The 27222-nt window shown below is 39.0% G+C and overlaps 1 protein-coding gene across 1 annotated transcript in view; it reads left to right on the plus strand.

The window, feature by feature from the left end:
* LOC121313565 (ras GTPase-activating-like protein IQGAP1) overlaps positions 1–27222 on the plus strand; it is a 93846-nt gene that overhangs the window by 23821 nt on the left and 42803 nt on the right. Inside the window, exons 3-9 of the mRNA XM_041246245.1 lie at positions 14673–14829; positions 15223–15300; positions 16193–16269; positions 24510–24577; positions 24939–25052; positions 25636–25814; positions 26670–26757. Of these exons, the coding sequence (XP_041102179.1) occupies positions 14673–14829; positions 15223–15300; positions 16193–16269; positions 24510–24577; positions 24939–25052; positions 25636–25814; positions 26670–26757 (761 nt within the window). The remainder of the gene's footprint in view (positions 1–14672; positions 14830–15222; positions 15301–16192; positions 16270–24509; positions 24578–24938; positions 25053–25635; positions 25815–26669; positions 26758–27222) is intronic.

Consider the following 27222-nt stretch of genomic DNA (forward strand, 5'->3'; position numbering starts at 1 on the left):
AGCACCACCTATGGGGTGGTTCTGGGAAGCTTCTTTATAGTAACACAACCCTAAAGAACCTTCTACCAGCAGGGTGAGGGAGGCAGCAGTGTAAAGCATGGTCATGAAGCCGTCCTGTTCTCTGTCCATTGGGTCTTGTCTGCACAGCTGCTGCAGTCTCAATTGATCTTGTCACAACAGCAAGGGCATCTAAAACTAAGATTTGAAACTTGTGTGTAACTAACTGTGTTGAGATGAGAAGAGATTTTTGTACCTTCATGTTTAATAGTGCGTCTCATTTTCTTTGTGTTTTTATCACAGCAAGCGAGTTATCTAATGTGTGCAAAGTTACATTTTTTGGGGGGCATTTTGTGGCTATGTATTGAATTGAAATGGAATGGAGATGGTGCTGCCCTCTTCAAGTCCCGGTCTTGTGCTTGGTTGATTAATTGTTCCCTGCTGGGTATATCTGGCTATCTGATCGTCTTGTCTGTGTATGCCTCTCCAATTTTATTTATGTATTCATTTATTTATTTTATACCTAGAAAACACATTGACCATTTGTAATGAAACTTCTTACAGACTTTCCTTCGCACAAGTTACTTATTGTAGGATAACCGTCCTGTCCTTGTGCATATCACATGTTTTGTACAGTATGGCAATGAGGTGGTATATTGAGGCATATGCATGCATGTCTGTCTGTCTCTCTCAGCCTCACAGTACATGTTTGCAAATGCACAGTAGGTTTTGGACACTGGTCTCCCTTTTCACAGTCCTGATCTATTGTAATTGTCAGCTGTACATTTGATGACTGTATTAAGGCTTCATTTGATGTATTATTTTACACTAGACATTAGCTGATTTTAGTATTGCAGTGGTACTAAAGCTGTAGCTTATTTCACTTCAGGAGAAGGGTTTAGTTCACTTTCTAAGACTTGTTTTTGTGTGTATAACAATTGCAGGAAGTGCTGTAAATCCAAAATTAGAGCCACCAGTAATGTGAAAAGGTTGATCACCATGGCCTGGATTCACAAACCTGGTGTGACAAACAGACAACTCCATACTAGTATGGGGTCTCCATACAGTACGTCCCCCGATTTTATCATAAAGAATGTCCTAAGCAAATGTCATCACGGCAAGCAAGTTCTGTAGATATACTGTATGCAAAACTGCAATATTGCATAGACAGCCAGCCAGACAAACAGCCTCCAAATACTTGCTCTGAGATTTGATGCATTAAACTTGTGCTACAGCACTTTAAAGAAAGTTTTGTAACAATTGCATAATAGGTTCTCATGGTACCTGTATATGTTCAAATGTACACAAAGTGTGGCTTACAGATTGGATCCATGTGCCTCCAACTAACAAGGTGATAATGTCACAGGTACAGCAGAGAAAACAACTTGCATTGATGACTTTTGCTGCAGTTCAAGGAGGAAAAAAAAATCTTCAGTGGTGCATTGTCTGTTCCTGCCATGTCTAAATCTCTTACTGCTCAGCTTTAAACGGTAACATGTCATACACTTTCAGTGGTGCATTTCACTGCAGCCAGAGTTTTTGGGCACAGCAGCTTAAAATCTGACAGCTCTTTTTTTTTTTTTTTTTTATCTGGACAGCAGGGAATCTGCAGGCAGTTTTCTTTAGTCAGGCTGTTCTTTTAGGTGGACCAGCCTCAAGTGAGCATGCATTCGTGCAGTGAAGATCAGATCAGAAACCTGTTGTTCTGGACAGGGTCTTGCAGAATCCCTTTACTGATGATGATGATGATGATGATGTATTAAAAATACATACATATACTCTACAAGTCCTTTGTCAACTGGTTACAAGCATGCATTTGCTTTCAGTTATTGTTTGTTTAGTCTTGCAATATAAAGCTTCTTTAATGTCTCCATACATGGCCTCTCTATAGATTAAAGCCATCTGCAATATTGTTATCCCTGCAACATAGAAGCATATGTGCTGCACATTTTAGATTAAAAAAAAAAAAAAAACACCTAATTGTTAAACCTGTCAGAAGTATCTTACAGGCTAAAGTCCTAATGGCTTTCTCTAATCTCAAGACAGTAGCATTTGCTGTGATACCACCCTTTAAGATAATTTAGGTAGTTATGAAAAACGTAATGTTTATCAGTCTTAAGTGTATTGAGGTCTTAAAAGTATGTTAAAAAAAAAGTGTAGCAATGACATGTAGCAAGAACAGAAGACCATCGCTGGATCCCAAGAGATATAAAGACTAAAGAGATCAAGAAGACGACCTCCAGGAAGATGGCAAGATGAAATTAGGAAACACGCCGGAGCAATGTGGATGAAGGCTGAGCCATCCATTGTGTACGTGGATGAGCCATCAGCCAGGCTTTTGAGGAAGAATCTTGGGGAGGCTTCCAACCAGCAGTGGATTGTAAAATGATGATATCTATGTGAAGGCTATATCTGCATCCTGGGCCATTCTAAAAAAAAAAGCTTAATACCACAGTAGTGACATCAAAAAGTGATAATTCCTCTAGAGGAAAATATACTTGAACTTTGACCCATTCGACTCCTCGAGACTAAGTTTCAATTCAACCACAATGTCTCATTCTCAATCACTCGACAACACCCACAGTACAGAAATGTTCATTAATGATCAACAGAAGGAGAATATGTTATATATATATAATTTAGCTAGGTACATTCGTATCGCAGAGAAATGGATAACAACATAGAACGTATGTACAGCATTGAAACAAACTGCAGTGCTGAACCGCGTCTTCTTTAATATTAGCATCACAAGGTATTATAAATGTATTATAAAAAATAATAGATGGGCCTCTTCAGTGAGTTACAGGAAAGCAATTCCGTCTTGGGTTTCTGTGACAGTTTATAAACTCGACCTTCGAACTCGTCATTGTTTCGGACGTCAGGATGAAATTATTTTCCTGTAACTCACTGAAGCCCATCTGTTATTCTATTTGATGTACACCTGAGGTATTGCAGTCTGATGCATTTGAATAGAGCCTGTTGTCTGTTTATACTCTGCTGAATTGCTTTTGCTTATAGAATAGTCCTGCTCACATATTTACATGCGGTGGTGACTGAACGGAGTTGTTTGCAGGCACAGTTTTTCTGTTTTAGGGGTTCTTTTTCCAAACCAGAAATGAGGATATGAAATTAAAGGTAGTCCAGTTCCTTTAAACGTGTGCAATGGATTTGAGTATGCAGCAGTTCATAGTAAAACTGAGCTTTAGAGCCATGCATGCTTTGATCTCTACAGTAACAACGTAATCAAACTGGTAGTTTAACACAAACAGTGCAACTTGAATTTGTTTTTTGATTTTGCACAAGCAGCTTAAGGAAAGGTCTGCTCTGCTTTCTCTGTGCTTCATGGTAATGCAACTTGTTGAGTGTTGAATTACTCAGTCTCACATCACTGCGCAGTGCACGTTACATAGTTGCTATGGTAACGCTGCAATTAGAAAGCTCAAAGGTGACTTAAAACTAAGCTGTCCGGCGCAGTGGTAGAGAGTTTGTTCAGTACATCATTTGTTCGTTTTCTTCTGAAATAGGCCTTTGAAATGTTGAGTGCAGTCTGGGGGGTGGGGGGGGGATGAAAAAGTTAGACCTGAAAAAAAAAAGTGGAGAAAAATGCAATGTGTGTGCAGTCCTGAACTTTTTTAGATTTTTCAAAATTGTTCAGGATCAATTTTCTTTTGGCAATGCTTTGTGTTTAAATGTGCAAACAGGCTACCCTGAGAGAAGTGATTCCCCCCCCATTGTTTTCCCTGGTCTCTCAAGCAGGACTTACTGTAGCAGTTATACAGTTATCATACCCTTTTTAGAATCTCTTTCAGCTGATCCATAAACTAAAGTGTTCCCTTTATTTCTGGTGACCACTCAAGACACAAACACATATAGAAGACGGGTGGTTTTTCTTATCTACAGTATTTAGTATAGTGCACCAGATGTACTTTAGAAACTGCAGATCTCCCCAGTTTCCTATAGATCAGCTGTAGCCTGATAGATCCAAGGTAGAGTGCTCGTTTATCCCTTGAGAGCACATCTGAAGTTACGCACAATTTTTATTTTTTCATTGAGACCATCAGTTTGTTTCTCACCTTGTGAGGCTAAATACAAAGCTGAACGTCAGGCCTGGAGCCAAGCCCTGTTGGGTTAGTCCCTGCTAATTCTAGCCTGTAATGTGGAGTTCTCGCTGAACACCCAGTAAAGAACTCCTTTAGGGTTAGGCCCTGCCCACATTACATAATCGATCATGAGAACCGTACTCAAACATTTTAATTAATCCAGCTCAGTGTCCACACTGAAGTACCATTTCATGTTTAGTCAGGCTTAATGCGTCCACACACTATTAAAATAGTCTGGTTACAGTTCCTAGCAGTGCAAGGACTGTGGGGCTTACTATGACGTTATCCCACCATGCACTGTATTTTGTGTTTACAAACCCGGCAAATTATGGATCTCTTCCCCAAAGAAGATATAGCTTTTCTTAGCATGGACCTTATGGTTTTGTATATAGCACCCATTTCCTTGGTAACTCTGTGAATGTTTTTTTTTTTTTTTTTTTTTTTTTTAAGAAGAAACTTTGTAAATTAGATAATGTGTCAGTAAATAATTGTCTCAATTTAATTATTAGTATATGAGTTTGCAAATCCATCGGATTTTGTGAGAATCCACATGCACTGCAATGATTACATGCACCCATCTCTGGCAGGGGTAGAGGGGGAGTTAGTGAGTGTTGGTGCTGTGATTTGTTGTATTGGTTTTCATCTTGGTAGTGAAGGTTAATACCAAGCCTGCCAATGTGTTCTTTTGTTTTGAATCTCTTATTGTGGCCCCCATGTTTTGTTTGTTCCTGAGTTTAGTGTTTGTTAATACACGTGAGCAACTGCAGCTGTCTGTCTCCGAGTCTAATTCCTGCCAGTAGCCAGCCTGGGCTGTGCCGCTACCCTGTTACACCTTCAAACTGATAAACAAACTGTACTGTATACCTCCTGTTCTAAAAGGTGTACAGGAAAACAATAGGATGGAAAACTTAATTGTGTTCCATCCCTTTCTGCAGTCCACACCTTTCAGTTCCATGTTTCAAAACACTCTTGTCTGCTCATCTTCACAAAGCTCTTTGTTTTGCACCTTCTCACTGTGGTTAAATCTTCCCTTCCAATGTCAGTTGCCCCTTTTTTCAGTTGTGGCCCAGCTGCTGCTTTACTGTCTTTAATGTGTTCCTCTTGAGGGGTAGGTGTATCTGATCCTGTATTTTTCTATTTTATTTATTTATTTATTTATTTATTTATATCCTCTCGTAGTGTAACAAAGATGCTGGTGTACGAGGGTGGTGTTTGTTGGAATGTCGTTTCCAAACATTAACGACTGACTGCTGTTGAGAATGCTGACTCTCTTGATTCTAGTGGGTGCAATATTGTTCCTGTCAAAAGTGTTTGTTTACTTTGTAAACAGAATGGTCATGCATGCATTTTTAATGGCAGTGTTGGGACTCAGGAAGAGGAGTGGTGTGTGTTTTTTGCTTTTTCTTGGAATAGGAAGTACAGTATTTTCATTGTTAAATGCATTGTGAGATGGAACTGTTTCAAGGCAGTTGCTACTGTTGAATTTTCATCTTTCAAAAAATAAGGGTTAAAGACTTAAATGCTTTGAAAATGTGACCTTGTAAGTTGTTGGTTAACTTGAAACTAAATTTGTATGGAAAATTAATGAGTTACAGTGGTCTTGTTTAGGCAGTTTCATATTCATTCAATACTGGTGACACGTGGTATTTAACTGTTGAATTTTAAGGCATAAAAGAAAAAAAAAGAATAAAGAAGTTGTGAGCTTCTTCTTTTGGCTTTCAGATAAGTATAGTTTATTGTAGATAAGTTCTGAGTTGCAAAGTTCCATCCAGACATCTTAAAGGTTACATGATGACAGTCTGTAGGTTTCCTCTTTCCAAGCACAGATCAGAGCAATGCAAAGAGCATTTCAGTATTCTCAGTTTAAATGCAGTCTCTCAGGGACATCATGATTTTTCCTTAAACCAATCAGATTTTTCCTTAAACAAAAATAATTTGTAAAGATGTTTAACATAAAAGCAGTGATCCACCCTACATGGCAAATGCCTTTCATGTTAGAACGGGACATCAAAGGAGAGGCCAACATCTATTAAAAATGTCTTGGAGGTCAGCCAAGGTGACCAGAAAGATCTTTATCAACTTACTGTCTAATTAGGAATTTAACCAGAATCTGACTTAATCTTTAACCCATTCTGTGAGTTGTAGTCTAAGACTAATAGTTAATTTATATCTAAATAAAATGTTCCAACAAACTATGAAGTAGTGTCATTTAAAGTTGGATTTTTATGTGGCTAGTTCATTTAATAGCATCTGTTATACAGTAACGTGGTGTTTTAAATGGGCTGATTTTGATGGACCAAACTGCCTGCATTCCCTTTTCTGTAAAGTAAGGGAGCACGTTGTATTGCTTTTCCACACTCTGAGTCCTGAGCATTCCCAGTCAGTGATGCAGACAGTAGTACAGCACAGCATGTCTGAAGCCATGTCTGAAGCCACCTGATCAATTAGGGTAAGCTTGTGAATGTGTACGGATGTCTGTCTGGATCATACAAAATATTAACAATTTCCACATAGTGTACTTGCTACCAGTGCCAACCTGATACAGAAAATGCCACAAAAGCACACCATCCTATTGTACCCAGAGTGGCACAGTGTAGCTGCACAAGAATGGCTGTAAGCAAACACAGTTGCAGGAGCACAGTGGTGCAATAAACCATTCCATTCAATTCTTATATACTGCATTGCACCAGGCTGAGAAACCATGTATTGTCAGGATATAGAAACATTATTACCTATAAAAAGAAAAATACACATTTATACAGACAAACTTCATAAAGGTTTCTGATTTTGTATTTTTTTAGTATTGCACTTTTAAATATTGTATTTAGTACTACAGTAGTTCCAGGCTTTAATAAAACTGAAAGCCATTCTTAATCTGTTACTGCAGCTATTGAAAAAAAACAGCAAAAAATGTATGTTGTCATTGGGCTGAAGTCCCATGCTTGCGCTCTATGAGAGTGAGTAATGAATAACAAAGACTTGACATCTGCAAATAAGTCACAGTTTAAACTCTTACAGTAGATGAGGAATCGTTCATCAAAGTTTCCACCCTCTTTCAGTGTCTCCGTGATTTCTGTGCCAGATCTGTTCAGTAACCATCTCTCTTTGTTCCCTTTACAAAGGATCCCTTGAGAAGTTTTGCATTTTATATACAAAGATAAATGTATTTTGTAACTGCATTCTCGCTGCTATCCATGGTCAGAGACTTTGTGCTTGACCCCTTAGTTAGACTAATGTGGTTTTGTTTGGTGTTTACACATGTAGTTGGGTAATAGGGGTGGTCATGCAGCAGTTCCATTGGCAGAAGCTTCATAGAGTGAAACCAACAGTGCATGTAACATTTTAGCTTTAAGTTGCCTTTCCTTACAGGCCAACTCACCACAATGTCGTACTGGAACTTCTTTAGGTAATTTAAGTAAGAAAGGCTCTGCCTGCAATAGCCTAATCTTCAGCCAGGACTTGGGAGAGGTTACAGCACACAGATCAGCGGTTGGATCACTGGGTTTGCAAAGATAACGAATGAACCTTTCACCTCCAGGGCACTCATGGGAAGTCCAGGATGGATGGTTGTTTCTGGGGTGGTGGATGAGGGGTTGAAATCCAGCCTGGAACATCACAGTTCCTTGTGTCCAAAAGTAATAAAAAGATCAAACGTAACAAAACTTTACAGTGGCCACTCATCCCAGCAGGCTGAATGGCAAGACAAGCCAAAGATTAAGAGCAAGGCAGAGCCAGCCTGCTGGCTTTTAATTTGCTACAGTACATGTGTTGTCTGTAGTCGTTACCGCCATGCCCAGATAGTGCCCCAATCCAGCACAGATTGCTGAGTGTGTTTTAATAAAATGCATACTGTACATAGATGTTTGTTTTTCGATCTGTATGTCTATAAGCAGCTTCAGCTTTGTTTTATGGGGACATGTGCAGTACTTGTATTGACAGACGTGTGGATGGAATGCTGGGATGACCTGCAGTGTGTTTCTTGTATTGACAGACGTGTGGATGGAATGCTGGGATGACCTGCAGTGTGTTTCTTGTATTGACAGACGTGTGGATGGAATGACCTGCAGTGTGTTTCTTGTATTGACAGACGTGTGGATGGAATGCTGGGATGACCTGCAGTGTGTTTCTTGTATTGACAGACGTGTGGATGGAACAGACGTGTGGATGAAATGCTGGGGTGACCTGCAGTGTGTCTCTTGTATTGACAGACGTGTGGATGGAATGCTGGGGTGACCTGCAGTGTGTCTCTTGTATTGACAGACGTGTGGATGGGATGACCTGCAGTGTGTTTCTTGCTCTTCGTTGTTTTTTCTTGTAGCCCAGTCTTTTAATATACAGGCAGTCAGTTTCCCATTCGCTTGGGAAAGAGGACACTGTAAGAACGGAATGGTGGGAGATTCTCCTCATGACTCGTTCAGGCTGTTCTGTGCTGCAAGGAAGACTTTGATATGTATACATTTGAATGTGTTAAGTATTTATTTTGGCAGGGTTTTTGTATAGTACTGGCATTTAAGTGATCCTTTAGTAAAACCATCTTTCTGACTTTCAGTGACTTGTTCAATAAATGGCACTTCGATCAGATCAGCCATGTATTCTTGAGAAAGCAGTGTGTTCTGGAACAACATGCAGAGGATGCATTCAGTTGATGGCTTTACTGTTCTAATGCAAGTTGTCTGTGCAGAGAAGCAGTGCAGCCAAGCGGTAAGAGTCTGTGGAAGAATGATAAGCCAGAATTTCCCAGTGCTTGGTCACACTGGCATTGCAAACCCTGGGGAAAAAATACCTTATTACTGTGTGCCTCCGCTTCTCCTGCTGCTTTTGTAGTACATGGGTCTGTATTATTTACTGCATTTATAATTCACTGTGTTCTTATCGTCTTACATATTTTAAACCCCTCCAAATGTCTGTGCTAAACTTCATATTCTATTAATGCTGTAAGCTTTACAAGTTCGGTACAATGGCTGCAGCACCAATAGCACACTCTGTTCCATAGCTGCTGGTAAACTGAAACGTGTCTCAGATTCAGTGCTTCATGCAATTTGGATGACTGCAGCTAAAAATAGAAACACAGTAAGTATACACAAATAAACACATCATCTCTTATTTATGAGATGATAAAGTTTTTTTTCTTTCTAACAGTAGGCTCATGAGTAAAAACAACGTAATTCAGAAGAAACATGTGGAATGACTTGGGGCTATTCTACAGAACTGTCCCTATAAATTATTTATTTCCTTCATTTTTGTAGAATGTCAGGTGCTCCTGTGACCTTTGATGCACAATTAATCAATGTTTACTTTATATAGCGCCTTTCATAGTGGACCACCATCACAAAGCACTTTACAAGATGCAGTAACAACAAGCAAATACTTTAAATATAGAGAAATGCATAATACATGCTGTACAGTAAAAAAAAAAAAAAAAAAAAAAAAAGCATAAGACATTAAATGCAGTGGAAAGTGCATAATACATGATAGTAGCATAATACATGAAATAGCAGCAGCAACATAGCAGCTAATAGCAGATATCAGGCTTAAAGAGCATGAACAGGTGGGTCTGATTTTAAAGTGTTGATTTAAAGCGAGCGACGGTGGGAGCATCACGAACGAAAGCTGGGAGAGAGTTCCAAAGAGTGTGAGCCATGAAGCTAAATGAATGTTCTCCAAGTGTAGTGCCCTTCTGCTTGGGGATAACAAGCTGGCCAGTCGAAGGACCTCAGATTGCAGGCAGGGACATAGCCGGTGAATGACTGACTAGTAGTGTTTTTAAATGAGAGTTGATGTACAGTAGGTCCTTACACATTTGATTAATCTCCAGAGTCTCCCTGTTGGCTGCGTGCAACATACAGTAGGTAACATTGACTGTTTTTGTAGAGCAAGCTTATTGAGTGGGAGGGGTTGCAGTATGATAGACTGCCTGATTGGATCTGTCTTTAATCAACCACACTAGTGCACACTGTCAATTAGTTTCCTGATAATTGGTACCCAGCCTCAGGGTCATTTACTGCATTAGTGTGCTGGCAGGAAATGTGCCTTCTGTGATACTGAGTTAGTAATTATATATCTTTGAGGAAATTGCAACACAACTCCAGCATGTAAGTGTTTGAGTGTGCATGCTGTATATTGACATCCCGGTTGCTGCTGTTTTGTGTATTTTTTGATGTGATATGCTGTGGCTTGCTTTCTGTGAGGAATGCATGTGTCCTTTCTTTCCCATTTTTCTCCATTTTGCAAACACCCTGTGCTCTGTTCTGAACTTGTGAAAACGCACAAAGAGAATGTTTTTTCGATTTGTCATTCCTGGCAGCGGTTGGCTCTGTAAATAAAGGCAGGCAGTAGTCCAGCCATAGTGGCAAGCCCCTACACACGCATGTGAAGAACCAAGCACTGTAGGTGCATTTACAATGCGGCATTGTTTTAGAAAATGAATGGGCACAAATTGGCGCCCAGATTTCATTAGTGTTTTTCCAAAAACTGTAGAGGGTTTTAATACTCTGGAAATTAATTTGTTCCTATCATCAGTGTGTTGTAATTGAAGAACCTTCAGAGGTTGTCTGTCAGTGGCTGGCATATTGGAAAAACTGTTTCTGAAGCTTTGCAACATGCTGTAGGTTTTGATAGTGCATTTTGTAGTCTGTATGGGTTCCGTGACATTTTGAATGTTGCCATATCTCAGTTGTGCCTATTGAGAGCTGGCAGTAAAATCATGTGAAAAAGTTTGAAAGGACCCAGCTGTCTTTTAGAATGTTTGTTTGATTTTAGGACTGTCTTATTTATGTATTTATTAATTCATTTGTTCATTTTGTTGGTTTTTCCTGTCCCCTTGCTTTTTGCTGTTTTGTAGTCATTGTGTGATATGATACGTTTTGTGAAGTCTGTGTTAATATGCTTACAATGGGTTGAGGAGTTGCTCTTCAGTTCTACACCAGTTTCCTCTCAGAAAGATGGTTAAAATCATTAGATACAGGAAGTTCATTTTAAAAAGCTAGCGTATCTCATGCTAACACCATACACAGTAGTACATTTTAAAATCAGTCTCCCTCACAGCGGATGATTTTCAGGTTGCTGCTGTGATAATTCCCAGCGCTTTGTCTCCTGTGGTCTCCATGCAGGACCCTTTTCAAACACCACACAGTCTGTCTTATGTGTCTCATCACTCCTACACACCAGTAAGCTTTACCAGATAACGTGCTTTCAACATTTGCGCATTTTTCTCCAATTTGTTTCACTGGGGATTTGACCCGGATGACCTCATCTGGATCAAGATGTTTCCAGTGGAGGGTGAGGGGAGGTTCAGTATTGCACAACTTTGACAAAGAATGCCCTTACAATATACTATTGTATCACCTCTGTCTTGCTGTTTAAATATTTACCAGAAATTCTTATCTGGAGTCTTTCTTTGTGTACTACTTGGTTATAACCTTATTGTTTTTAGTTGATGTGTTTTCTCCACAGTGGAGACTTCAGTGATGACTTATATGAGAATATACCATCAAATATTTTCTTCTCATTTAATGAAATAAACTGTTGGCATGTGATGTAATTCAGAGCATTTGTATACCGCTGCAGTGCATTCAGTCTCCACCACATGAAAACACATTTGTTTTTTGAGGTCTTCCATTGACTACCATACACTGTATATTTCTTAGTCTAGAGGTGCTGGGAGAGGGAGGGATCAGCACAGTAATGGAAGTTGTGTGCTAAAGGAAATACTGCTGTGTCTATGTTATAAATATCTGTTTAAACACTACAGGGACGTGGTCTGTGTCCTCATCAGGTAGGTTTTATCAGTTTCCTTTTTTGTGGCGACTTTGTTTGACCTAGCAAGCACTATAAATGAGTGTGCACACACACACACATTTAAAAGTCTTATCCTGGCGTGTGACATGATAGTGTGTGTATATGTTTTGGGGGTATTTTATAAAGTTTACATTGCAGTGCCTCATACTGTTTTAAAATATATATTTCGTCCTCGAGTGGCTCATCCAGTTAAATTGCTGCCGTCGGGAGCACAGGGTGAGTTGGACGGTGCCGGTTCGCGTACTGGCTGTGCAAAAAGGCTGAACTTTGCTGGGGACTCAGTAGGGGGCGTCACATTGGCCCCAGGGGTAGGGGGTGGGAAACCGGCAGGGACAACTTCTCATTGCACAACAGTGAACCCTACTGGCCAGACACCAAGTATATTCAGAGTGGAAAAGAAGCAGGGCTGATCTCCTCTGCTCTGGATTCAGATCCACCTCTGTTCTGGATTGCTCAGTGTAAAAAGCAATTGTGGCTTTAGGCTTGTGAGATCGGAGGACACTCGCACACCATCAGAACGTTTGTGCTGTGTGGGGACTTCCTGCCGTGAGGAGAAAAAACATAATTGGACATTTCAAATTGGGGGGAAAAATAAATAAAAATAATATTTTGCTCACTCTGAATTAAAAAAATATATATATATATAAATTTCCACATATTTAGAAAGACTGTTACTTTGTTTCTTGCAAAAGAAGGCAGAATGTCTACTGCAATGTATGCGTCTCCAGTTAAAATGACCTTATGTTAATGTACAGTAAACCAGCTGGTTAGCTGACCAGTGTGGATCCTGATGAAGCAGCAGGAGGTTCCACTATGGAGGACTGTACTGGAGTAGTCAATCCTATTAGTGTGGAAATGAACATAGTTAATTGAACAGTATATGCACTGATGCATGTATTAACGAGACACATCCCAATGTCCATTCATTTACAATAGTCCAGTGCCGTAGCATTTTCATTACCGACTCCAGTATGGCATCGCAAGCTTAACAGTGGTCTTTTAATCCAGTGTGAGATTTTCCAGATCACTGCCTTAAACCTATTTAGTTTCCTGATCTGTTTCGGTAACATCACTCCTTTGGGTGTTTGCGCACATATGTTTTGTTTGCAGACGAATCCAGTTATACTGTACGTGTTGCTAGATTTACTAAATGTTGGTCACTGTGAACCCATCTTCCAAGAATGGGATTGAGTTGTTGTTTACTGGAACAGGGCTGCTCATTTGACTGTGAGTTGATAGATATGTTTCCTAGTGAAGCGTGTTTCAATGTACGTCTTGTAGTCAGAATTGTCTTCAGCTGCATTAAATCTGTTTAGCCATGTGTGGTTCATACTGTACATAGTAAAATGAGTAGCACCAGCTGACACCATGACTTCCGATCTGGGAGGGCTGCAGCCAGAACCACATCTGTTAAGCACTTCATTGATGTTTAGATCTACTGTGAACAAAAGGAAGCCAATTGTTTGCCAGTTCTTTGTGAGCAGCACTGTATGTGCAATATGCTTTCGGTGTAGGCTGCCTCATGCTTCCATGTAAACTGGAGGAATAGTTGAGGGAAATCTGCAAGAAAGTAAAATCAGTTGAGAACTCTGTATCTCTTGTATGTGTGTGATATTTTATTATTTTGAGAGCTTTATCAAGAAAAATATAATAAGATGCCAAGCTTTACAAAAACCAATTATCCCCACCCACCCTCCTGTGACTTTGTGTGGCTGGCAGAAGATTTACTGTCCTGGCTTGCAGTACAATGCAAAATGCTTTCCAGAACAGTGTATGCATTGTTTCACATTATGAAAACAAAACCTTACGTATCGATGGCTGAAAATTCTTATCTGAGAGTAACAAAGACAGTGCTTCACATCCCACATTGTGTTTTTTTTTTTTTTATCTGATTAGAGATGCTGTATGTTTATAGTAATTTCAGTATAACTATACAGTACATTCAGAGGTCGTGTTAATGCAAAATTTTGCATCCTGGAAAAATGTTTTGTCTTGCGTTCACTGGTACACTCAGTCCTGTAGGTGGCAGCAATAAGACTCATATTTGGCTTTGCCAGCAAAATTAAGGACATTTACTTTTAGGCCCTGTCCACACTACATAACCGTTCTCACAAACGTTTTAATTAATCCACCTCAAACATTAGCGTCCGAACTGAAGTACCGTTTCATGTTTAGTCGGGCGTAATGCATACACGCACTAATGTTAATAGAATAGATTGGTTACTGTTCCCATCAGCGCAGTGAACATTGTAAATGAATACGATAGTATCCCACCATGCACTGTATTTTTAGTTTAATATAATGGGTTATGCCCCAGAAAAAGTGTGTCTGTTTTTATGTATCTATACACAGACAGATTTTTTTTAAACTACTACATGCCATAGAGTTTAAACGTTTATAAAAAAATGTACCAAAATGCACATCCCTAGAGTTTCTTAGCCTTTGTGTTAAACTGTATATTTGATGGATGGGACGCAAAATTTTGGGCATGTGCGTTTCAGAACGCATGAACAAAAAAGCTACGCGACCTCTGGTACATGCTTTTAATAGTATTTGAGAGAGTCGTATCCATTGAGGTTACAAAAAAACCCAGCTGAAAACAGTAAAGTGGAGGTGGAAATGACACTTCAGAGTCCAAAGCTTTGTTAATTTCACCCTCTGTGTTTGCTGCTGGCATTGGTCTTGGCAAAACCATTTGAATTGAAAGATTCAGTCTGCTCAATTGCCAATGTCAGCCGGTTTCTTTTTTTCTAACCCGGGCGGCATGTTTCTCTGCAGGTGGATGGAAGCCTGTTTGACAGAGGAGCTCCCCCCAACCACTGAACTGGAACAGGGCTTGCGAAATGGAGTCTTCCTCGCCAAGCTCGCCAAGTTCTTTGCTCCAGAAATGGTGTCGGAAAAGAAGATATACGACCGGGACCAGGCGCGATATAGGGTATGTTTTTTTTTTGGTTTTTTTTTTAAATAGTTCTCCTATATTATAAAATAAACCAAATTATTTTGCACACAGGGTATTAAACATATGGAACATGCTAATCAGGAAGTTTGAGTTAAATAGCTGCAGTTTGGATATCCTTGGTTAAAGTGCCTCCTTGTGCACAGATTAATTGCACTATATATAATGTCCACTGTTGAATAATTGTGCATTACTGTAATAATAGGGCTTGTCTTCAGAAAATGTTTTCTAAAAGATCAGCAAAAAAAAGTATGCTGATGCAGAGGAATGCAGTCTGCATTTACACTTTTGCACTGTTTCTTGTTACAGCCAGAACTGAAAATATACATTTGAGGACTTTCAGATTTTAAATTATCATTTTTTTTAAATTAGCGAACAGGACTGCATTTTCGCCATACAGACAACACTGTGCAGTGGCTTAGGGCTATGGAGTCAAAAGGCTTGCCTAAGGTATGTGTTCTATCTTTCATTTTTACCTCTAGTTATTGTAGTTTTACATGTACTTTTTGCTTATCAAGTACTGCTTGTTGCCACTTTAAATCCTTTCTGATTATTCAGTATACCAAACCTCTTCCTTAGGGTTGCTTATAGTGTTTTTAATTTATTAAGAAATGGCCCCTGGTTTTATTTATTTATTTATTTATTTGGGCAAATTTAACAGCCCTGGAGGCAGTGTAATTTGGACTTGATCTCAGCTCAACACTGCTGGAATATCTGTTTAAACTTTCCATTTAAGGTTTATGACGCTTCACAAATAGATATTTATTTGTGAGGTTTACAGTAGAATCCTGGCTTGCAGTACACAATCTACAGTATTAAAAATCTGCAACAGATGTATCGTTATGCTGTGTACAGAATTTGAATTGCTAAAAACAATTACTGTACGATTGCACTTTATTGAATAAACCCAAAAGGGAATGTTTCATGTGAAAAACATTTAAGTGGTCTTGCAGTTCATTGACTTGTCTTATTATTGTTGTTGTTGTTGTTGTTAATAATAATAATAATAATAAAACAACAACAATAATAATAAAAATAATAATAATAATATTCAGAAGGGCTTTGCCCTAAACGTCCAGAAAAATGAACCTCTTTGTTACAGTAAATGTAATAAAGCTGCAGACACCACAGAGCCAAAGCCTCTCGTTGTCATTTTTGTAAGGAACCAATCTGAGATTAAAGTACAGCAGCTGTGTCAGAGAAGATGGGTGCTAATCGCAGTCCTGTCCGGGCTGATAATTATTGTATTGAGAACACGACCGCTTGTAATTTTAAAGGTGTAGGAGGGTGGAATGAACCCTGAATAACAGAGAAGATTAAACAACCCTTTCCTTTATTTCAGATCTTTTATCCAGAGACAACAGATGTTTACGATCGGAAAAATATGCCTCGTGTGATATACTGCATACATGCACTAAGGTATGAGGGATATGAAACTAGCTTTTGTTTTACATTGCATACATGCATTCTGAGGTATGAGAGGGGTATGAAACTAGCTTTTGTTTTACATGTGATATTTTAATGTAGTGATAATTGTTGTTGATCTCGAATTGGCTGTCTTGACTGAAGCTTCTGAGTTGTCACTGGAAATCGTTCACATTACATTTCCTGCTGGTAGTAAAGGTACTCTAGCACATTTGTAGCTTTGCCTGACCCTACCCATAGCCACTTCCTGCCTGTGCCGAGTCATTTCCTGTCCCCATATACTGTACTTTTTTCCTTATCCTTTATCACTTCAGGCTAGACCTGGAACATGTTAAAATCTGCTTTCCATCTTTATGATAAGGATTGTCACCAGTCTAGAAAGGGATCCACGACCAGAGGAACTGAGGTAGTCTGGAAGAAGGTGTTTGTGTGTGTGTGTGAGATACAGTTAATTGTTAAACAAACATAATAACGTAAGTAAGTTGACAAACGAGAGGAGGCCCATCTTGCTCGTTTGGTTGTTAGTACCTTATTGATCCCAGAATCTCATCAAGCAGCTTCTTGAAGGACCCCTTTATCTAATCTCCACTTGTGACCCCTGGTCCTTGTTTCTTTTTTCAGGTCGAAAAAGTCCCTTGGATCAACATTGTCAATACCTTTTAGAATTTTGAATGCTTGGATCGGATCACTGTGTAGTCTTCTTTGCGGAATGTTTAGCAGTGGGCAATGAGAACTTTGTTTTTTTGTGTTAAGAAATTATTGTGTTTTTAGTTAACGTTTGACAGGATTGCTGAGGGGTCACTATGGGTCCATAACAATAGCTGACTGTAGCCAAGCCAAATGACTGATTTAGGTTGAAGCACATTAATGAATTTGACCTTACAGAAGGAAAGACCAAAATAATTGTCATATTAACGGTGTTTTCTAGCCCTGTATTCATCAATTAATTGTAATTGATTTTATTTAGGTATTTGTATTTTGTTAATATACATTTTCAGTGGAAGTTTTTTTAATTCAAATGTTGAAGAGTAATACAGTAATACGCATTAATACTCTACTGCTACAGCACAGTTCTGAATCTTAAGGGTGTGGTATATATAACATAAATAGCACGTTCAATAATAGAATGAAGATCAGTCTCCATTTCCTGCTTGCTTAGTCTTTGTCTGAGACATGAATGAACCCAATTCCAGAAGGAAAGGGAAGACGGTCGCTGAAACCATGCGCTTATCAAGAATGATTTCCGGAACTCTGGGAGCACTGTGGCTGCACTGTGATTTCACGTGCTGATTCATTATTCACAGTGATTTACACAGCGACTTAACAAGAGGCTTCTGTTGATCGAATATCTCCATAGCAAAGGGGAACAAAAGTAAAGCATGCAGTAGTACTCTTAGTTACAATTTTACTGCGTATGTACAAAATATATGCTACCGTATGATGATACAGCGCAATATTTGACACTGTGACAGGGTGCTCGTGTCGTGTGTGTGGGTAGCCTCTGTTTAAGCAGTACAGAGAGACAATGGAGGTGGAGCTGAAACGCCAACACAGGCGTGCAGGATTTATTCATACAAAAAATGAAAGTAAACAGAGGTCATGTGACGTTACCAGTAATGGTAACGCACAGAGGACTCGTACAGCAAGCTGTGCAAAAGGCAAAATAAAACACAGTACAAAAACTACAAATAAAAGGTACCACACAGGACGAGCGCTAGCCTTATAAATGAGGCGTCCTGCTCCAGGAACCGGCTACACTACGTAACCCTCGCTACACATTGCTTGGGATCACTATCCACTAAACTAACCTACTGATGAGCCAGTATTCATACGACGACTCCTGCTGCTTCATACGGCCTTGGCTGGGCATTGTCTTCACAAGCACTGCTTGCAGTTTCTGGATTGCGTAGCTGCGTTCCTGCAAAGCGAACACTCTCCTCCTGAGTATACACAGCTCCCCTCTGTAGCATGGTGTTGCAGTCGCCCAAAGCCATCTCCACCGGATGTTTTAAAACTGACGGACACTCGGTCAAGACCCCCCACCTGCTGATTGAGGACCAACACAGCAAATTACTAGTTGCCCTTCCCCTCAACCAAGCTCAGCAGCAGCAAGATTTGTCAATAAATTAGCCCATCTGTAAGTTGTATTTAATCTCACAAATCAACTCCAAAAGAGGTGTACTGTTTAATGTTTCCACATACAAATTACACCAACACTAATCCCACATACACCTATAAGCACTATAGTCCAATGAGAATCATTGACAGTAACTTGCTAGCAGTTTCAGAGCCTCTAATAATACAGATCAGACAATGAGCAGCAGTATGAATCTTTGAATAAATTCTGAAACAAGAGATTCTTCAAGTTTTGAGATCTTAGAGGCCAATAGTACTGTAACTCGCTGGAAACGTGCATTAAACATGCAGTCGACAATATGCTTTCTGTTATGTGTTTAGGTGATAAACGAATCTGGAAAACCATCTACTTGACAGATTGGTGAGCTCATTTCCTTTGAGTGCTTGCCTAGACTGGCTTGGTGCTTCTGTAGCAGGCGGCATGAGTTTGTAGCTCTGTAAGCAGCAAGCACACCTTGAAGAGTAAGTAGCGGGGTTCAGAGCAATATAGCATTATAATCCCCACACATTCCTACAACCGCTTAAATAGTGTACCTTTGAATTTATTTTCAATGTTAACATCCTGACCAATTTTTACAGTAACAACTTTAAAGTCAGTTTCACAGCTCTTTTCAGGATGGCTGCTCTAGTGCACTGGAGTTGATCTGTCCACTAAATCACTGCAGGAAGAGCGATTTAAAAAAAAAAAAAATAATTATTGCTGTGATACCTGTTTGACAACATGGGCAGTAATCCTTACACTATCGGTGCACTAAAGCAGGAATTTTGAAAAGAGCTTTGAAGGGATGGTGAAAGAATGTCAGGATGGTAACAATGAAAAGATAACTGTTCCATTATTTTAACAGTTGTAGCAACACATGGAGATGTGTAACACTAGATTTTTCGGGACCCCATTTAATCCTGACCTGATTTCTCAGCCACATGCCAGCAGTGCACTGACGAAGGAGTTGAGAGACCACGCTACTCATTTCTTCTTTGATTCGAGTGTGGATCTGAACCCAGGCCTCCAGAAACGGAAGGCCTGTAAGGCTGGTGAATTAGATTGTTGTGATGCCTGCCAAGTTTACAGTAATCCTGACTGTTGCAGGCAGCGTTCCCTCTAAGCTTTTTAGATACTGAGAAAGTATCTCAACAATTTTACACTTTTATGCCTTCGATACTAAATCTTCCTCATTTATTTATATTTATTTTTTTTTATATATAATATAGCATTTTTAGGAAGTGTATATACCTTTATGAAGACTGTCTGAATCCTATGCAGCCCTGTCAGATGTTAGCATAGCCATAGACTGCATCTTTAACTGGTGGCCAGCATAAAATTGCTTTATACTACTGCATAAAATACTGGCATCAGCACTGCCTTCAGTTGTAACCATCTTTAGGGATACTCATTTTTCCATTCTTGGGAATATCAGATTTCATTTTTCAAAAAGGGCCAATTCCATTTTTTTCCCACTTTTAAAAAAAAAAAAAAAAATAATTATCATCAATGTATTAATTAAATATGGCATTTGAACATAAATATAATGTTGCTAGTTTAAAATAAGTAAACTAATAAATATTAACAATTTTTTTTTTTTTTTTTCCAATCAGACTCTTGTTGCTGTAATAGTAAATAAACCAACTTAAGACACGTCAAACCTGTCATAATGTTTATGGACATCACTTGGTTCATTGCTGCCATTAAGATAAGCAGGAAAACCTGAGAATTATATTACAAGAAGAAAACAAATGTTCAGCACAGCTGAGAGAATCATATTTACAGTCTTCCACTAAGACAGTAGTTCAGTCTACAAATAAATGTGTTTTGAAAAGACATGTTTAGCTTATTGCTGGCATTTACAATAACAATAAATATGAAACAGTTTAGTAACAGTCCAGCAATGTCTTGTGAGGGTAATCCTATGTACAGTACTCCACACATTAAGTTTAGCGTTTTACTGGCATTATAATAATAACCAGGATAAAATATGAAACACTGATAAAGGCGTGTTGACTGACTCATTGCTCTAAAACAGGTTCACTGCTGTGTATTACCCGATTGTAATTTAAATGGCGCCTCTTTTAATGTAAAGACATAATTAATCCTTTAAATTGTTTCTTTCCTAATTCTGCAGTGTTATTTGCAATATTTAAAGAGGCGTGTCTCCAGACAGAATGTCTTTATGAAACCAATGGTGTGTAGTGTAGTGACTACATCCTTTACACAGTAAAGTAATCAATTTCCTTTTAGGATTGTATAGCTAGAAAAATAGTTTTGAGCTAATTTCCTCATAGTCAGAAAATATAATTCAGTTAAGAAACGGCTGGTTTAAATGGCTAATTATAGCTTCATTAAAGGCAGGTAGCGTGTAATATGATATTTGATATTTAATGGTATTGGTTCATACATGATCACGCGAATTACAGCAAAGCTTTAAGAATACTATCCCACCATCCACAGATAATCAGATTTTTTTTTTAGCTTTGGCTTACTGAAAGATTTCTTTTTTTTTCTTCGTTGGTGCAGCCTCCATATTGAGTTTCAGCAGAGACGTGTGTGAAGTCACGTGATGAATAATCTCAACTTGAAAAAAGAATAAAATAACGCACACAGTATGTCTTCAGTTACTGTACTCTTAGTTGTGTATTTTCGACTCTATGTTCCGATTACATTTTTATCAGTTTCAAAACGCTTGAGATGATTTCTGAAATGGACGTTTTAAAAAAAAAAAAAAAAAAAAATAAAAAAAAAACACTGTCAAAGTATGAGTATTGTGATTTTTATTCATGTTTACCAGAGTATTTATACTTCTAAGTAATGCAGAAAGATTATGATTCACTGATTTAGTATTCAATTATACAACAAGTTCAAAACTGCAAAGTTATTGAGCAGCACTCTAGAGCCGAGACAGAGTCGCCAGGCACCTGCTTTGCCCACCCTGTGCAAGATTCACTGGCGACCGAGTGTGCTCTGCACTAATGCGACTTAAATTTTAAATCGGAGAATCAGCTGCAAGACAGATGGAAACGTGCTTGTGTTAATGCTTTGCAAGAATGCTCTCAAAATTATAGATTTACCTTGACGTTGGAGTCTCTATTGAGTTGATATTTATGATAATTTGTGAAAGTTAGTAAACTGAGTGCGAAGGTTGTTGCTAGTTAATGCGAAAAATGCAGGCATTGTAGGGGACGCAGGTTTAGGTATTTGACTGCGTACATGAATGAACAAATGTAGACTGTAGATTTGAGTTTGAAGGAAGGCTTCAGTTGTTGCTGTGCATCTTGGAACTCCTTCCTAAGACCAGAGCGTGTGATCCCTGTTTGAACTGTGCTGTAGTCTGCTTTCGGTGCACACTGTTTGTTCAGGCTCTTGTTTAAATGTATAAAGCACTTTGTTTTTGTGTGCCTTTTTAAAAGCGTGTTCTAAAGGGGGAGGGGCGACTGCTCTGATTTCTTTGACACTGTGTCAGTGTTTTCTCCCACCCACCCAGGTGCGTGCACAAGGGAGGGGCAAGCAGAGGCCTGCACCCACCCATCTCTGATATTGTTAAACAGCTCCTTCAATACAGGGTTGCTTGATGATGATGAACTCATTCAAGTCTCTCTTGATTCCAGTGATCACGATTCCTTGTGTCTTCCTGATGGTGTAAGCTTCATGGATTTGTTTTACTGGGGTTAAGTAACGCAAGCGGTAGAAATAAACCGGCCGAAGACAAAGTAGACAAGATAAGAAAAGCATCAGCTGTTTCCATTGACAATCCAGTAACACTCAACGATTTCTCAAGAAAGATGTTTGTTAAAGAGTTTGAAAAGCGTTCCCACTGGAACAGATTCAACCGTGTGCAGTGTATACTGTACACTGTTCCAGTCTGTGTTTTCAGTAAAATATCTGTGTCCTGTAAATAGAAGCGTTGTATTGCCATGCTGTAGCAACCTTGCTACAGTACCTCAACGTGTTGTTGTAGAAGTTTCAGCACAATGGAATGTGCTGCAAAGGCTCATTCAGTTATTCTTTCCTTCCCCACAAAAGCAAAACAAAATCCAAATGTTTGAATAGAAGTAAAGATGACCCGTTGGTCCACAGCTTTCTTTTCAGAGTTACTTTTAATGAGGCTTGTGTGGGAGTGTTTGTCTTTGGCCCGCTTCAGATAATGGCATGAAATAAATGAAAACATTTTGAGACGCTTAGGATTCGCAGAGTGTCGCTGTGTTCTATGATTTAAGGTTAAGCAATTAACCCTTTGTCCCCTGCAGCAGCCAGAGCACATTATTCTCTTACGCAGTGCTCCCAGCAGAGGGGAAGGGTCACGCCACAGATGATAGCCACCGCTTCATTGAACGAGCCACGCTGATAAACTGCACAATTTATCATTTATATCAGTGAACAAAAGAGAACTTGCACATCAAATATTAATACATTTTCCAGTTACTGGTTCCAAAACAGCATTGTGTGTGTGTGTGTGTGTGTAAAAGCAGTGTCCATGCTTTTGATACTGGTATATTAGTTCTGTTCAAACGAGCTTGATGACTGTGCACTGAAGTGGGTGAACAGTGCCCCCTTCTGGCAGCTAATCCCCTCTGCCTTTCCTGACCTTTCATAGATTATATAATACTATACTCGGCTTGTTTACAAGTTGGCTTCACTGGTTTGACGTCACCCAGGTTATTTATTGTACTTCTGTGTGGCTACTGAGAGGCTGTTTGAACGTGCCTTGATTAGATTTAAATGTTTGACCTCTTCTGTATTTTAATAGCCCGGGCTCTCTGGTGTTGGTTTTCGGTCAGGGAAAAAGCCTTTAAAGGCAGTCCATCCTACAGCAGGACATGCAGTACAGTGTAATGCATTGAATTGGACCATATGTTTTTCAGTATATGCTTAATTCATTTTGTGGTAGTGTCTGCATTGATGGAGAATTGTACTAGACCTATTGTACAGAAATGTCTCAAATTAAAGTTGGTAATACTGCAGTGGACAGTTTTGAAAAGTCCTATTTACTAGTTATACTTGTCCAATCCAATTGATGTACATTGTATATTCAGTATAATACTGTTCAGAAATGAGCACATTAACCACTATTGTTAGGATTAAAGTACTGTAGTGATGTTATTAATGTGAATCAGAAGGATTATTGGCTATTGTTACATTAGATGCAGAAATGTGTTTCCCACGGGGATTAACACCCTGGTATGCTGAAGCATGTCCTGTAGAGCAGAAAGCATGCTCTCTCTTACCTGTCTAGACTAGACTCTCACCTGTGGCTCATTCATTCTATTCCGATTCCAGGACCTTTTCCCACCGCCTCCTTGACTACATCATTGAGCAGACACAGTACAGACCGGCTCAGTTTCTCCCTATTCAAACTAAAGAGTACTTTTTAGAACTAGGCTGTGGAATGCAGGGTTCAATGTAAGAAATGGGCGGGACAGGCTCCTGGACTGGAGTGGATGAAAGGAACCACAAGGCAGTACCACTGGTGCACTGTACTGCAGACAATGTTGGAATAAACAAATAGTTCACTTTAATACAGATATTGAAGATAGTCTGCTAACCTGTATAGACCAGAGCTGTTTTGGTTGTTAATAGTATAGTTTGTGTTTGTCATCACATGTTTTCAAACTCTTCTAAATGTACCCATTACAGCACAGTGTCCCACTTCACCTGCCTCCCTGCAACACCTCTGCCCCCAGTGAATGTATGAAATGGCACATTTATCCCGGCCGTATGTAGGTTTTCTTCCTGCTCTATTTCTTATTTCGGACCCATCCCCAGTTGCTCTCTCAAATGTTTATTGTCAGGTTCAAGGCCTTCAAGGATGTATTGTGTTGTATGAACCTTCCGGAATCCCATTGGAATGTGTAACGCAAGTCTCAATGGATTGTGTTCTAGAATAATCATTTCTTGTAATGAAGTTTTGCGGAGGTGATGTCTTGTGGCTCTGTGTACTAAAAGATATCCTCCTAATAGTTCACAGCTTGTTTTCCAGAAGAGGAAACTGCAGTGATGCATTGTCTATATTTGGTGCTTTGTTTGTCTCACAGATAAGTGGAGGCATTACAGTTGTAATACCATGTGAGCTGGGATTATGTGACTAAACTAACCTCTTGTTTTATTGTAGTTTATACCTTTACAAACTGGGAATAGCACCACAGATCCAGGATTTGCTGGGAAAAGTGGATTTTACCGGTAAAGTATGGGAAATTCTACTTCATACACTACTGTAGTTTTGTATAAATACATTTTAATGTTCTGTACAAAAAATCTTTATACAATATTTTGTCAATTTGAATACAGAAAGTAGAAGTCATTAACATGTAATTGACTGAATTATCAGTTTTTGCTGATGAATATACATACATTATGAAATAGAAGTGATGGGTACTGTAAGTCATTAGGAATTTGATTGAGAATGACCTGGCTTGGGTTATCACAGCTCCGTGTGACATTGCTTGAACTAGTGCGTTTATATGAACAATTAACAAGAAGGGCTTCAGTTATGTATTTTTGAAATGGGGTTGTTCATTTCTAGTGTTTCGTTTCTTTTCAGAGGAGGAGATCAGTAACATGCGGAAAGAGTTGGAAAAGTATGGAATACAGATGCCTGCATTCAGCAAGATCGGTGGAATTCTGGCCAATGAGTTATCAGTGGATGAAGCTGCATGTAAATGTCATTGTATACATATTGGCGGGGGGGGGGGGTACTAAGCTGATTTTATTGAATTGTATTTCCAGATTTTTATATTAAAAGGTCATTCATTTGCTATGAATTATAAATTTTGTATTAAAATAGTGTAGTAATCTGACATTCAAATATCATCGTGTCTGTGGCACATAATTTAACCTCCCTGTACATCACTCACACTTTATAAAGATGCCACTTTAGATACTCTCCTAGGCATGTGCAAAAACAAACAAATTCCCATTATTGACCTTTATGTGGAATGATGTTTATTTAAGAATTCAACATTGAGTGACGCGAGGATACTTTAGAACCAGCATGGGTCTGGAGTGGTACAGAAGGCTCGCTGTGGCTCGGATAGGTAAAAATAGAGGCGCTTAAATAAGATTAGTCTTCTAATCGTCATCCTGCAGTGTGCAAGAAATAGGCAACGCACATTGTGCCGCATGATTTAAAGTAGAGACAAGGGAACACGGAGTGCCCCTAGGTTTCGTAGTCAGCCAGGTTGTGCTGTATAAATATCCAGTTTGGAGTTTTGAACATATTGCACTGTCTTTGTTTCCAGTGCATGCTGCTGTTATTGCAATCAATGAAGCGATAGATAAAGGAGTAGCAGGTCAGACTATGACTGCCCTGGCCAACCCCAATGCAATGCTGAGGGACACACAGGAGAGCCTCGCTGAGGAATACCAGGGCCAGCTCAGCCAAGCCAAGAAAGCCAAGGAAGACTCTGCAACAAATAAGGTGTTTGGGGGAGAATATGACTATTTTTGTTGTTTTACTGTTTTGCACAGAAACATGTCCAGTAATACATACAGCTAATGAAATAGTGAGTTTAAACATCTTCAATAGTAGACGCTGTATGTAGAGGAGCATATTACATGCATTCATTTGATCATATTCTTTGTAACCTACTACTTTTCCTCTTAGCTTTAGTGAAAATGGGAGGATTCGAACCACAACCCTACTGTAGGTGACAGAGTCCTGCAGTATGTCTTTCAAGTAATCTGCTTCTCAACCACCTACATTTGCTACAGTGCATGTGTTCACATAATGAGCCTTTGACATTGAGTAATTGATCTGGAATTACAGTTCCTGCTATCTCTGCAAAAACCAGGAAAGGAATCTATGCAATAGATGCACTATGCAATAGTGATCCACTCCCACAAGCAGCTGGTATTTGGGAGGGAATCCTTATTTGTTGTTGCCAGTTTGAGGGGGAGCGGGTTAAGAGCATGTAAGGAATTGGCAGAAATCTTGCTGTGTATCTGTGGTTGTGCAACTAAAGTTCAGGCACTATTGTAACTTGCCAAAAATGAGAGTAAAATATCATACCAAGCCAGGATTTACTGAGTTAATGAATTAATCTTCCATACAGTACATGTTGTAACATGGTTATTGTTAGTCCTTTCAGAAATTTGGAAGGTAACATTATTTTTCCATGGTTGTATATTTTAGTATTGGAAAATAGAAGTAAACAGTCAAGAAACTGTTTTATTAAAGTAGAAAATAAGTACTTCTAAAACCGTCCACTACATGTGTTTGAGTAAATACAACACAAATGTTAATGGGTTAAGTGTCTCATGTTTTCCTCTCCAGAGATCCTCTGTTTCATCAGAAGAAAGGGATGTATATGAAGAGCTACTGACACAGTCTGAGATACAAAATAATATTAACTCTGTAAACAGTAAGTGTGTCTTATTATATTGTTTAATGCTCTATAAAACCACAGCATTTGAAACATGAAACACATTGCTGTCCAGATTTAAATATGCAAAGGCTCTTTTATACACCTCCTGCGTATTTTGGAATTTTAAAATAGCTGCAAAATGTAAATGCTGCAGGTAGAATGCATGCAGAGACCTTCTTTAAAAATGTAGTATTTGCTATCGTACTATTCCTTTTATGTTTGAAGTGTCGCCAAAGAGCTGGATTGTGGGTTTAGATTTATACATGCATGAGTGTTAGTTATATATTAGAGAAAATGTCTGTATTATAAGACTGCATGGATGTTTAAAAAAATATTGCCTTGTGGGTTAGGCTAAAGACTTGAAGCTGAAAAATGTAAGACATGCAGTGTTGAAGCCTCAGTCTGCAAGTCATGAATTCTGTAACGTTGAGTATTTGACTTTCTCCAGATGTTTATTGTAAA

This window comes from Polyodon spathula, chromosome 1 (genome assembly GCF_017654505.1).
Source record: "Polyodon spathula isolate WHYD16114869_AA chromosome 1, ASM1765450v1, whole genome shotgun sequence".
NCBI classification, from domain to species: domain Eukaryota; kingdom Metazoa; phylum Chordata; class Actinopteri; order Acipenseriformes; family Polyodontidae; genus Polyodon; species Polyodon spathula.